This window comes from Bicyclus anynana, chromosome 22 (genome assembly GCF_947172395.1).
Source record: "Bicyclus anynana chromosome 22, ilBicAnyn1.1, whole genome shotgun sequence".
Classification (NCBI taxonomy): domain Eukaryota; kingdom Metazoa; phylum Arthropoda; class Insecta; order Lepidoptera; family Nymphalidae; genus Bicyclus; species Bicyclus anynana.
The window spans coordinates 5769082-5782083 of record NC_069104.1 but is presented as its reverse complement, the minus strand read 5'-3'; the positions used below and the strand labels follow the sequence as shown (position 1 = coordinate 5782083).

At 37.7% G+C, this 13002-nt stretch overlaps 1 protein-coding gene across 8 annotated transcripts in view; it reads left to right on the top strand.

Annotated features, from left to right (window-relative positions):
- LOC112046638 (trithorax group protein osa) overlaps positions 1 to 13002 on the top strand; it is a 176930-nt gene that overhangs the window by 21817 nt on the left and 142111 nt on the right. For all 8 annotated transcript variants that reach the window (XM_052888487.1, XM_052888486.1, XM_052888485.1 and 5 more), the window contains exon 2: positions 2704 to 2868. In XM_052888487.1, the coding sequence (XP_052744447.1) occupies positions 2704 to 2868 (165 nt within the window). The remainder of the gene's footprint in view (positions 1 to 2703; positions 2869 to 13002) is intronic.

The following is a 13002-nucleotide window of genomic DNA, read 5'->3' as shown; positions in this document are numbered from 1 at the left end:
TAAAGATGTTTCTTTCTTTCTTTTCTATCTGTTTACCAGCTAACAGCTGAATATCGCATGCAAACTCACGCTAAGAAAAGAACCTAGCCACGTTAAAGTTTGGATGTATTGCGCCATTATACTCGTATCGTAGTTCGAGAATCTGGAAGTATAACGACATCCGATTTGTGTCAAATGCTTGGGGCCTGTTGTTGAAAACTGTGTCGATGTCGGAACAAATAAGTACTGTTACTGTCGTTATTCAAATTATCCTCTTTATTTTTTTTTTTTTTTCATTGACAATTTAGCCCTTGACTGCTATTTCACCTGATGTTAAATAACGATGCAGTCTAAGATGGAAGCTACCTAACTTGGTCTACCCATACCGGTGACGGTTTCGACGCCGCGTCGTACCGGAACGCTAAATGGCTTGGCGGTACGTCTTTGCCTGTTGGGTGGTAGTAACAAACCACGGTCAAAGCCTACCAGACTAGAATATAAAATCTTAAATTGACCCGCGCTGGGTATCGAACCCAGGACTCAAAACACAGTACTACCAAATTCGCCAGAGAGGTCTTTGTAACTAACGAGACTTTGCCCAATATTAGAGATCGTCTGTGAATTCATCTAGACACCTGATAAAACGTCCCAAAAAGTTAGTAAAATCTTACCTCAGTAATAAATCTTTGTTATGTTGTGTATTGGAACTATGCTAGTGAAACCACGTGCCGTCTGCTACTGTAGTATAAAATGTGTTTTGCAGACTGACAATTTTATTTGTTCAACTTGAACATCTTTCTTAAATATACCTAATAAGGGAAGAAATAAGTGCAAATAAGTCAAAGCGAAGCTTGACTGAGTATAAGGATAAAGTTATCTAATAATTGTATTAGTTTCTTGTGTTCTCTTCATACTCTTCATTCATCATACTCAATGGCGTGCATAAAGTTTTTAACTAGAGTATGCACTATAAGTAAAAATTAGAAAATTCAATGTCCAACTATGTATTCTGTATCCAACGTAGATTTTTATGTACCTCAGGGTGTGCAGTGCATTTTTGAATCTATGAAGTGCTCGCCGCTGACCCACTCATTTGTTTGCGCATCGGACAAATGGTGTTATGTATTCGATCTTTGAAGTCTGCGATTTTTCTTTTGAAATACTGATTTTATTTAGACGGTTTTCTTGCAAGAAAAATATTATTTGGAAAAAGGTTTGTCTGGCTATCGCAAGCTCTCAGTCCAGTATACAGATTTATACAGATTCTTATAGATATAGATTAGAAAATTGTCAGAAGTGCTTCGTCTTTAAATCTCAGTAATAGACGGAACGAACTAATGACCCACCTGTTGTTAATCGGTAATTGCCTTTGGAACAACATCACGCACGCCATGAACACTGCGATGCCCTTCGCCCTGAGAGACGTAGGTGTTCTCACATACGCTTGTAGTTGTAATGTCTGCGGCAATATTCTTTGAACTGAAACACAGCTTAACTTAATAATTACATACGTAGATAGGAAATGGTGGAAATGGTAAATGAATATTTTCCCGATCAAGCTCTGTCAAAGAGGCAACAATTAAAACTGGCAAAAGGATTGCGATTCCGCTATTTTACACTCGTTGACGAACTTTTCGCCTAAATAACATGCCTTATTCGAATTTGTACTTTATGTTTATATAGGATGCCAAAGCATCAAGGAAGTTGCCATGGAAACGAACGTAGTCACAGCGCTGTCTGTAACTTCGAATTACTAAGAAATTGTTGCTTTGTTAGAAAAAAAATCCAACCTCACATAACATATGTCCTATCTGCTGACCGTTATGAAGACGATTGCCTAGCCAAATAAATGTACTGCTCTACATCTAAATGTACCACACAGTACCTATCTATTTTTATATAAAATTGTGCAATCAATTTAGAACGAAATCGTACGAAACTTATATTATAATTACTCTTAAGCACTAAAAATTAAAAAACAGAAATTAAAATTATCTAAAAACAATTAATAAGGTAAAGAGAACTTCAAACAAGGGTGATTAGGTCCACTTTACTTTGAGTTAGTTTGCTTAAATTTTAATTAATGTTTATAAATAGGACCCTTAACAAGTTTTCAATGAAGTTGTAAATTGTATTCGAAAATGTTTAATAGATGTTATCGTCTTATGATTAGAACAAGCTAACTTCTCATAATAGAAGTCGGAATGATTTTAACAATTCAAAAATAAAGTCAGGAAATCTGAAAAATGAAATCTGATAGGATTGTAACAAATATTATCACCCTTAACCTAATTCTGATTGGAGCATTGTGTTGGGTACCTAGCTCCGAATCCTGAAGACCTGGTCCTGTAGTAGAAGTTGTTCAAATAGGCTGATAATTATGATGATTTCCCAATGGATGACTTCTGCCTTCGATTCGGAGGGCGTAGGTTCATATCCGGTCTGGGGTATGCACCTCAACTTTTCATTTAAGAAAATATCGTGAGGAAACCTGCATACATGACAATTTTCTTTATTCTCTATGTGTGCAAAGTGCCAATGAAGATTTGGCCAGCGTGGTGGATTAAGGCCTAACCCTTCTAATTCTGAAAGGAGACTCGTGCTCAACAGTGAGTGAATATGGATTGTTAATGATCAATGTTGACCCTATTGTATTGTCAAAGATGAATGTTGACCCCCATATGCTTTTATTTGATTGTAATTAAATTGTGTGTTATTCCACAGCCTCCGCGCGGCTACGGCGGCCCTCCGTACGGCCAGGGGGCTCCCGGCGGGCCGCAGCAGCCGCCGGGCGCGTACGGTCCGCCGGGCTCCTACCCGCCTCGGTACCCGCCCCCGCCGGGGCCACCAGGCGCGCCCAACTCGAGACCGCCCTTCTCACCACACCAGGCAAGTCCACTTTACTTTAGTCACTAGGGATTAACAGTTTCAAAACCGGCCAAGTGCGAGTCGGACTTGCACAAGCAGGATTCCGTATCATTTTATATAAATCTGTTTTTTAGTATTTGTTGTTATAGCAAGAAAAACATCATCTGTGAACTTTCTATCATGGTTCATGAGATATAATCTGGTGATGGACGGACGGACGGACAGCCTTAGTTATAGGGTCCCGTTATACCCTTTGTGAAACCCTAAAAATGCTTAAAATTTTAAATAAAATACGGTTTCTACTTCTATGTAATCCTTAAAACCTACTACTACCTAGCATCCGACCTAACTGTATAATTAGCTAGCGTACTTATCTGTGGTAGAAGCATAGACTGATAAACATGCAACCTTCATAAAATAAGATGTCTGTCAATCAGGCTCTTTAGTCGATAAATTGTAAAGGCGGTCTGCACTATGGCCTACTTTACTAAAGTTTTATATATTTACAACAGTAGGCCTCGCCAACAGGCGATGATGTTATCTATGATAATAGCCTCCGTTATTTGCCCGTTGCTGGCACTAGAGACCCACTCACCCGCAGTGGCCAAGTCGCGTTACAACTTACTAGTAAGCTATCTTGCGGTCAGCGGCTAACCGCACATCATTAGGTTACGTAAGTGGATATTGTACCTACCTCCGAATTACATAGATTTGTTTATTTCAAACTGCCTCAGTCCAGTGGTTAGCCCGTGTGGATTTGAACCACGAAGTCATGGGTTCGAATCATGGGTCATAGAATGCCTGCTGTTTTTTTTTTCTAAGATATTTTTAGTCAAAATTCTCAGCACTTGGTGGTTGGTAGGAAACTCCTTGCCTTGGAGAGCGGGTTAAGCCGTCGGCCCCGGTCTTTATCATCAAAATCCAATAGTGGCTTTTAATTTAACCCTAATCCCACCAACCCGCATTGGAGCAGCGTGGTGGTCTATGCGCCATATCCTATAAGGAGGGGAATTTGGGTTTAAAGTAGGCTGTTCGGTATTGATGATTTATTTCATAATAAATTATAATCATTTTCACATTAAAGGAAAGGAGCCATGTGTATTGTCAGCCATTCAAAATAAGTTGAACATGATGTCACTAAAATTTGTTTCGTGGATTAATGAATCTCTTTTTTGTTATTCTTTACAAGTTAGCCCTTGACTACAATCTCACCTGATGGTAAGTGATATTGCAATCGATCGAGGATCGAACCCAGGACCTCTGTCTTCTCAATCCACAGCGCATACCACTGCGCCACGGAGGTCGTCGAAACCTCTAGAAAAAAAAATTCAGACACAGTCTTTAGGACGAAATTAAAAAATCGACTACATTCTCGCAAAGTAGCTAGCTGGTCTGCATTAATAAATTCATAATAAGAATATGAATAAAATATACATAAATCATAAATTTATTGTTATTTTAATAACCATATATGCCGACAGTTAGTAACTGACTAGTAACTACCCATAAGAAGCTAAACAAGTCACAATACATTTATCGTGTAGGCAGTTTTAGGATCAGAGTTATGTTCAGTACAAGGTTCTTTTGTGACATAATACAAGCTACTTTGGATAGGTCAGGTTTATTGCTTTGATAAGCCTTTATGTTACAAATAGGCAAAGTGTTATGTGACACGGTGTAGATATTAGATACTAGATACCATTCAGTGACAACTGCTTGGCGCAGATTACCGTAATACTAGTAATAATTATTTTTGCTTACATACTCGTATCTAGTCATCAGCTTTTTTTTAAAATTCTTTACAAGTTAATTCTTGACTACAATCTCACCTGATGTTAAGTGATGATGCAGTCTAAGATGGAAGCGGGCTAACTTGTTAGGAGGAGGATGAAAATCCACACCCCTTTCAGTTTCTACACGGAACGGATGGTGATGGTGATACCTTCCATAATTTTAGATTTGTCATGACGTTGAAATATCCTATGCCTACCTATCTTATTATCTCTTGCTATTTGCCTGTAATAATATATAATCATTACCCATACCTAACACTCATTTAGAAAAGAGCTTTATAATTCTTTAAGCCAAGCAAACCAATAATACGTATCAGTGCTGTAAGGCGATATAAAAAAAAACATTACAGAGACAGAAAGCCGCTTTAAAATATGCTTCATAGACGTCGTATTACACGATTCATATTCAAGTCCGAAACTAGAGAGCCTCGAACGTTTCTCAGAATCGTTGAGCCGGCGGCGCGGCGGCGGAGCCTCATCCACTCACGTGAACATAAACGCTCTATCATACTTTACGCCCCTGCCAGGCGAACGTCGCTTTTACGTACGTACATATAAGCCCCAAGTTGCTATGGACTCATCACGCTTGAATGACGTAAGCCGCTCTGCGCGCCCGCTGACGTAAGCTCGTTGTGCAACGAAGCCAGAGGTACGTTTTCAAGCGGAGCTCTTGGGGCGAGCTCGTCTAGAAATCGGTGTTAATAAATTAACCGACATTGCACAAGGTCGTTTCGACTTGTAAAACTGTCGTTGTAAAATTTTCTAATCTCTGTAAGTTACAAACACCTGGCTTCCGTAACTCCTTAATCCGATTTAAGTGTTGCAATTGCAAATCTATATTAATTTTCTAAAGCTACAGAGTATCTGTACCTATTTGGTTTTCAATGCGATAATTCCAAGTCCAATTTGAAAACTCTTTTTGTTGGATTGTCCATTTATCGAGGAAGGCTACATAACATCTGACAACAGGCAAAAAAGAATAATCCTTATGAGAGTTTTCAATGCGTACGTTACATGGTACGTTAAACTTACGTGAAATTCATCTATGACGGATTTGTTACCCTTGAAAAGTTGCTATACTACAGCCTTTCTTGATGAGTACTGTTTATCAACAAAGAAATTAGGAATGAAGTTAGACAACGCATGTCATTTCATAACTTATTTATTTTAAATTATGTATGGTTAGTTTATAAAATGTTATATAAAATATATTAACCATATATAATTGTTATAAGCTTATTAATCAAATTTATTTTCATTTATTTAATTAAATTATAATTATTATTAGGTGTGAAATGACTAGTGATTTATACCCTCATTTTTTATTTGTTTGTTGGTAAACAGTACTCATAGTATAGTGATGGACGTACTATATATATATACCTAGTTGTTTTATAATTTGTGTACTGATTGATATTAAAGTGCAATTACTTTAAAGTTTAATCGAGTAACAGACGAGTTTATTTTTTATTTCATCTCGAGACTGTGTCCTCGTTGTTTCGAGCGTCTATTTATTCTTTGTGGAGAGCCTTCTTTGGATTAAAGTGACGGCTGGATTGCCGTCGGCAAAAGTCTGAAAGGATTAGATTGAGAGTCAACCGTCGGATAACCTATAAATAAAGTACGAGGACAACTTTGTACAAGTATTCTCGGTTTCACCGCAAAATTCTAGCGGTTTTACTTTTAAATATTCAATGTCTGGAGGAATATAAATAGGTAATATCACCTAAAGAATTAACTTTATAGTATTTCAGCAATTCTGTTTATATTCGAGGTATCATGAAAGAGGATAATATTAACATTATTGTTCCCGTGTAGTACTTAAATCGTCTTTTGTATTGCTGCTCCTGTGTGGGTAGATTATGTGTTATCTAGGGTGGTAATTAAAAGTGTCTGAAGATTAATTATATCAGATCTGTAGCAAACTATTAAATATGAATACTTTAATTGATCCGATCAGGGAATACCCAAAACCTAACGACAATTACAACAAGCAAAATAATCAAGTGCATCGTAATGCCTTACAACGAAAAAGTTTGATTTTCAGCTGACTGATACCTCTTAGAGTAAGACGAACCACCATGCAAATTAAAGCTCTAAAGAAAGCAGAAATTAGTAGGTAAATGTCAGAGTATGCAAGCTGTATAATTTCTAATTTAATTATCTAGCGTGCATCGTTATTCGTCATTTAACAAAACGCTCTTATCTGTTTTTTTACTTTAACTTAAAAGTTAGATTTTTTTCAAAGCTTCAAGGGCCTGTATACCTGAGCATATTGTTTTAATATGTTGTATGTATACTATTGTATTAGTTTTTTTCAGTTCGGTACCTCCACACGTTGCCTTAACAAACAGACAGATAACAAAGTAATGATCCTACAGGGGTCTGGTTTTTCCTTCTGAAGAACAATACCCTAAAATTAGTAATTTTTAATAATATGTATCATAAACTGTTCGATCTTGTGCAACTCTCCTCGTTCTACCACAGGACTGCTGGGCATCGCAGAGATCTGTTTCGCTACGACCTCGATATTCCTCGGACGCGTACTAAGCGGTTTAGTTCCTCTTTCCGTATACGCACTGCAAAAATGTGGAATGCTCTTCCAGCTTCCGTTTTTCGCACCACCTACAACATGGGTATCAAATAGTCAAGAGTGAATATGTATCTTTTGGCAAGTGCGTTTCACCATAGGCTACATCATCGCTTACCATCAGGCGTGATTGCAGCTTAGCGCTTATACAAAAAAAAACTATATCAACTTAATTTACAGAATATTTTAATAAAGTCCTGCAACAGTGTATAGGGTTATATCTTGCTGATTTATAGGCAGCGGCTATCCACCGCGTGACAGTAGGGTGACCACACTGGGGTCCATCTGTCTCGACTGACAGCCATTACTGACGGCGCGATCTCATATTGCATTGTTTACGGATACTATTTGCCGTTAGTGTTAGGGGTTCGTGTTCGCTGAATGTGTCTGGTATATTTGCATATTCATAGTGCAGTGTTATTATAAACATACATCTAAGTATACCCAGCCGTATCAACTTGAGCCGTGATAGCCCAGTGGATGACCTCTGCCTCCGATTCCGGATTCGAATATGGTCCGGATGCACCTCCAATTTTTCAGTTATGTGCATTTTAAGAAATTGAATATCACGTGTCTCAAACGGTGAAGGAAAAACATCGTGAAGAAACCTGTATATCTGAGAATTATCTTAATTCTCTAATTGTATGAAGTCTGCCAATCCGCATTGGACCAGCGTGGACTTTTTGGCCTAATCCCTCTCATTCTGATAGGAGACTCGAGCTCAGAAGTGAGCTGAATATGGGTTGATAATGAATTATACCTGTTGCATGAACATTTAATTTCATAAACTGATACAATGTTATCAGCCTTGATTAACGGCCCACTATAAGGCCAAGCCTTATAGGAGAGGAGATATGGAACTTAGACTCACCACGCGACCTTAAATGCACGTTGGTGAACTTATAGTGATAATATTTGACTATTGACTATCACTATTAGAAATGTTATTTCATGACTGCTACCGACGGTTTCATTTGCTCCAAGGCTTTATTTTTAGTAAAATACCGACTCCGGTGTTTTACTAAAAAATTTCTTATAACTGGGTTTTTTCGCTGGTGAATCGCGTTAACTGACAATGACACGTCCGGCTCCAATTTAGCTTAGTGTGAGACTACGCCATAGATTAAATAATAATTACTGCACGAACGCGGATTGCCGAGCCGCAATATGATCGCGGTGTCATAAACCGCCCCCCGGTATAATCGGATTAATCTGTGATGACGTCATATACAGCTCGACATTTTTTTACTCGTGTAAACTCGGGCGTCAGGGCTTCAAACGTGTATAGCATGTCAATAGTCAATATTCATTTATTTCGATTAGGCTATATTCAGATAGCAAGTATCTACCTTTCCTTTAGACGAAACTTTACCTCACAAAGGTTAGGTTAGCACGAGTTTAATCATATTAATTTACTTATTTAAAATCTATATAAACTGAATTACATATTTTTTTTAAACCGATAAATCTAAAAAAGTCTAAAAAAAGATACCTACATACCTATATCCAAATATCGATATATCAAACTTCGATATTGATATGAGATATTTAAAAGTATCAATATATCGAGAATCCGATATTTTAAAAATCCAATAAAAATTAGTTAATTTTAACCAGATCCAAGTTTTTTAATTCTTTACAAGTTAGCCCTTGACCACAATCTCACCTGATGGTAAGTGATGATGCAATCTAAGATGGAAGCGGGCTAACTTGTTAGAAGTAGGTTGAAAATCCACACCCATTTCGGTTTCTACACGTCATCGTACCGGAACGCTAAATCGTTTGGCGGTACGTCGTCGGCCCAGCCGGGGATCGAACCCGTCTTGACAAAATCCGTCTTGTAAATCCATACCACTGCGTCACGCAGGCAGTCAAAAAATTTAGCAGTTTTGATGTTATAATAATTATTATTGATCATAGTATGCAGTGCTCTGCATAACGTAACGTAGTGTTTATTTAAATAACCGATTTTATATTACAGTTACAATAGACGAACAAGTTTTTTTTTTAATTTTATGATTAAAATTCGTAAGCCTTGGTATTAACATGTAATGACCAGTTTATATTCTCACATATCTGTGCGCAATTATGCATACATCCGCAAAGTCGTCAATCCATTGAACTGATTACCATAAACAGCAGTTGATGTTTAATGTCTATATCGACGAGTAGGTACCAATATACCTACTGATATAGACATTGGACAAGTCTGAATTTGAATTAACAGCTTCTTAGCGATAACACGTTTTTATTATTATCAAGTTGCAAACCAAATCTATTTGTATAAAAAGTTGTTAACAAACCTTTTTTAATGCTTTTAGGAAAGTGTTAAAAAGATTTTCTGTATTAGATAGATATTACTTTGAATGATTTATAAAATGCACTTGAGTCTTATTAACCCCTGTTTATGTTACTCTTTCGTATAATGTACTATTTATAAACACGCAACAAAGTGTAATAATATATTAATAGTGTTTTTGGTACACGGTGTTCAAGTAGTCCCAATAGGAGATGAATGTAATCTGTCAAAAATCATTGGTTAATGAACGAGTAAACAGTTAATCAGTGAGCATATTATAATAAACCAATGATAATTTTATACTATAGATCGGTTAGGTCCCTACAAAATCACCGCAAAAGTGATCCGAATAATAGGCTACAACACTGAGCGCACACTTGTACAATTTTGTATTTAATTCCATTATATATTTATGTATATATAGCTTTTACACTTCCTGAATGCACAACTCGACATCTTAGACGATATTTAGGTATTACTTGTTTAAATAACTTTCGTTGTTGACCACAACTAACATACGCTAGTAATACATCTAACAGTATTAATAGCATTGTAATAAACCACAGAGTTGAGAAGTATATAGAAAGGTCTTTGTAAAGAAGTCAAGAAAACCATTCAAAAGAAGTATGCAGTGCCGTGTTGTGAATTACTATAAGCAGCGGTTAGATTTATGTAAGACAGTCGGGGGATCTTGGAGTGCGGGCTCCGCGGGTCGGGATCCGGGCCGCATCCGAGTGCAATGAATGCGACGACGGTTTCAAGGACGCGCCTCAGGTGATGACGTACGATACGCGCACCCCACCGCCCACAGCTCCCGCGGGTGTTCCGGCACCCACCTAATAATGCACGTCTGCGCCCTGTCTGCCGCGTCCGAACCCGCTGCAGCCTTGAGTGCTCTCTGGGCCAGCCCCCTCGCGCCCGCATACCCTTAGACCGCACTAAAAATGTGCCCACTTGCTGACAGCGCCTATGACGATCGACAACCGCTCTGGTGCAGTTTGTAGTGCTGTAGTTCTCGACAGAAAGGTTTCGGGTTCGATTTCCGGTACGGGTCAATTTATGATTTATTCAACATCGATTTGAAAAATTCTTTTACTATTAGAAAGCTACACTATCGCCGGGTGCTATAGGCTATATATATATATTTTATCACCGTATTCCTACGGGAAAGGAAACTATGCGGTTGAAACCGCGCGGTGTCTGCTAGTATTCGGCGATGGCTAGTAGGCCTACGTACTAAGCAAAGACGTACCATCAAGCGATTTATTGTCCCGGTACGATGCCGCTTAGAAACCATCAGAATAAAGGTGAGATATAGGTAGAATAAAGGTGGGCTAACTTGTCATAGATTAAAAAAAACAGAGTGAACAACCCCGATCCGAGAGATATTGTTTACCTACCATCGTCGAATCTATAATTGCTAGGTATGTTGTATGTTATTTATGTGTCATCGGATACTTAGACATATGAGCATGTAAAGTGACATTAATTTTGTTGCGGGGAAATTAGCCGCGCACTCCGTTCCTCACCAATTAGCGAGACGTAAAGTTAATAACCTTCTAATTATCATAATAATAGTGGCGGTGAATAGGCAGGGTGGCGGCCCCGTCAGCTGAGTGAAAACGAAAGTAAACAGAACTCGGTCAAAGGGTTTGTACTCACCTACCCGCAATATTTATGTGGGTACGGGGGAGGCCACCCCCCACCCGTTCCAGTCACCCTCCTTTGATGGATTGGTTGGCGACCGGCGCGGATGGTTCGACTGAAACACAGCCAAACTCTACAAGCCAGGCGTTAGTCCCGATTTCCTGCTACCTAAGAGCGACAAACTTTTGCCCCCGAATTATTATTCAGTGAAAGTTCTTGGAATTCTTTTGTTTTGTTTTGGTCACAGCCTGCCGCCCGTCCCGCCCTCTCTGCACAGTTGTCCCGGTGACACGGCTGTTAAATAACACTCGTGAAGGCTCAATCCGCAGATTACGATACGCTGTAACGTTATATTGTCTGCTCGCTGGCGTGTTTACATTACAATCGCCACTTATTGTATAATCAGGGCCCATTGTTTTTTGTGTTTCTTTTTTTTTGCCTTCTTTGTGTTTCCTATTGTACGTTTGATGAACGTTAGTGAAATTATTACCTTTTACTGAAACTTTGATAAAAAAGATATCGTAAATATTCAGGGACCGAGAAATATTAATACTTACCGACTTGCGATAACTTTAAATTAGTTTTCCGGAATACAAAGTTTATGATGCTAATCAAATGTCATCAAAAAATGTCCAACAGCTTTAGTGTGTAAATAGTGACAAATATCCATACACGTTTTTTATGCACACAACTTCCTATAGGTATTTAATGTTAGTAGAATATCTTATACTCAGGGTTACTTTTCAATTCATTATTATTATTATATATACTTGTATTTGCACACCACAATGACAAACAAAAAAAAACACATTTTGAACAGAAACAGCGTACAAAAGGCGGCCTTATCGCTAAGTAGCGATTTCTTCCAGGTAACCTGCGGTTTAGGAAAATATAAATTCATCAGCAGGTGCAGGTTACTAATACACATACATGCTAATAACTTAAATCCTAATACATTAACAATTCATAAATTCATGTCTCATATAATTCGTTACTTTTGGACAGTGATGTTCGAAACTCATCGATTGTACTGAGGACTACTCGAGTATCCAATTACGAGGAGACCCTTTATTTACTAATCTGATTACCTTGAAAATTATTCCAGAATTATATATTACAAGTTTAATATTATAATATTCAGTGATTGAACGAGGTATCTGCAGAAGACGGCACTACAATGTTCAATAATTGTATTTTCATGTCATTGTTGAATATTGTAGATGTAGAAGTTTAATTGTAAACCTGAAAATTTAATATTGTGTAGTCAGCATTTCTGAGAATGCTTTTCATATGTGATAGAGAAGCTTAATGGCAAAGGATGGGTAGCGTTTCTGCATAAACATGTCAATTTATTAATTTTATTAATTGTTCATAATGTTAATCAAAACGTTATTAATAAATAATTTATCTCTCTGCTAGATCAATTTGAATAAAAAAAAAAGATTTGGATTATCTCATTATAACAAGACAGCTAATACCTACTAGAAATACAGACGTCTTTTAAAAATAGTTTTCGTTTCCCTATTAACACATACTGCAATACAGCAAAACATGATCGTACTTACGTAACTTCTTACAAACGGATTCCACGGATATGTCGCGGATATAAAATGCATTTTATCTGATAAACCAGATTTTTACCCTGATTTTTATTTGGTCTAAAATTTCAACTGAACTGTCTTAACTCAATTAAAAAATTAGTTAGTTAAAACCGTATCGCCTTTTACCTTCGGATCAGCAAATCCTAAATAGATTTAGCTGAGCTGACAAATGAGTCGCTGGGTATCCAATTACGCATCGGAGACCCTCGAGGGCGTCGCTCATCG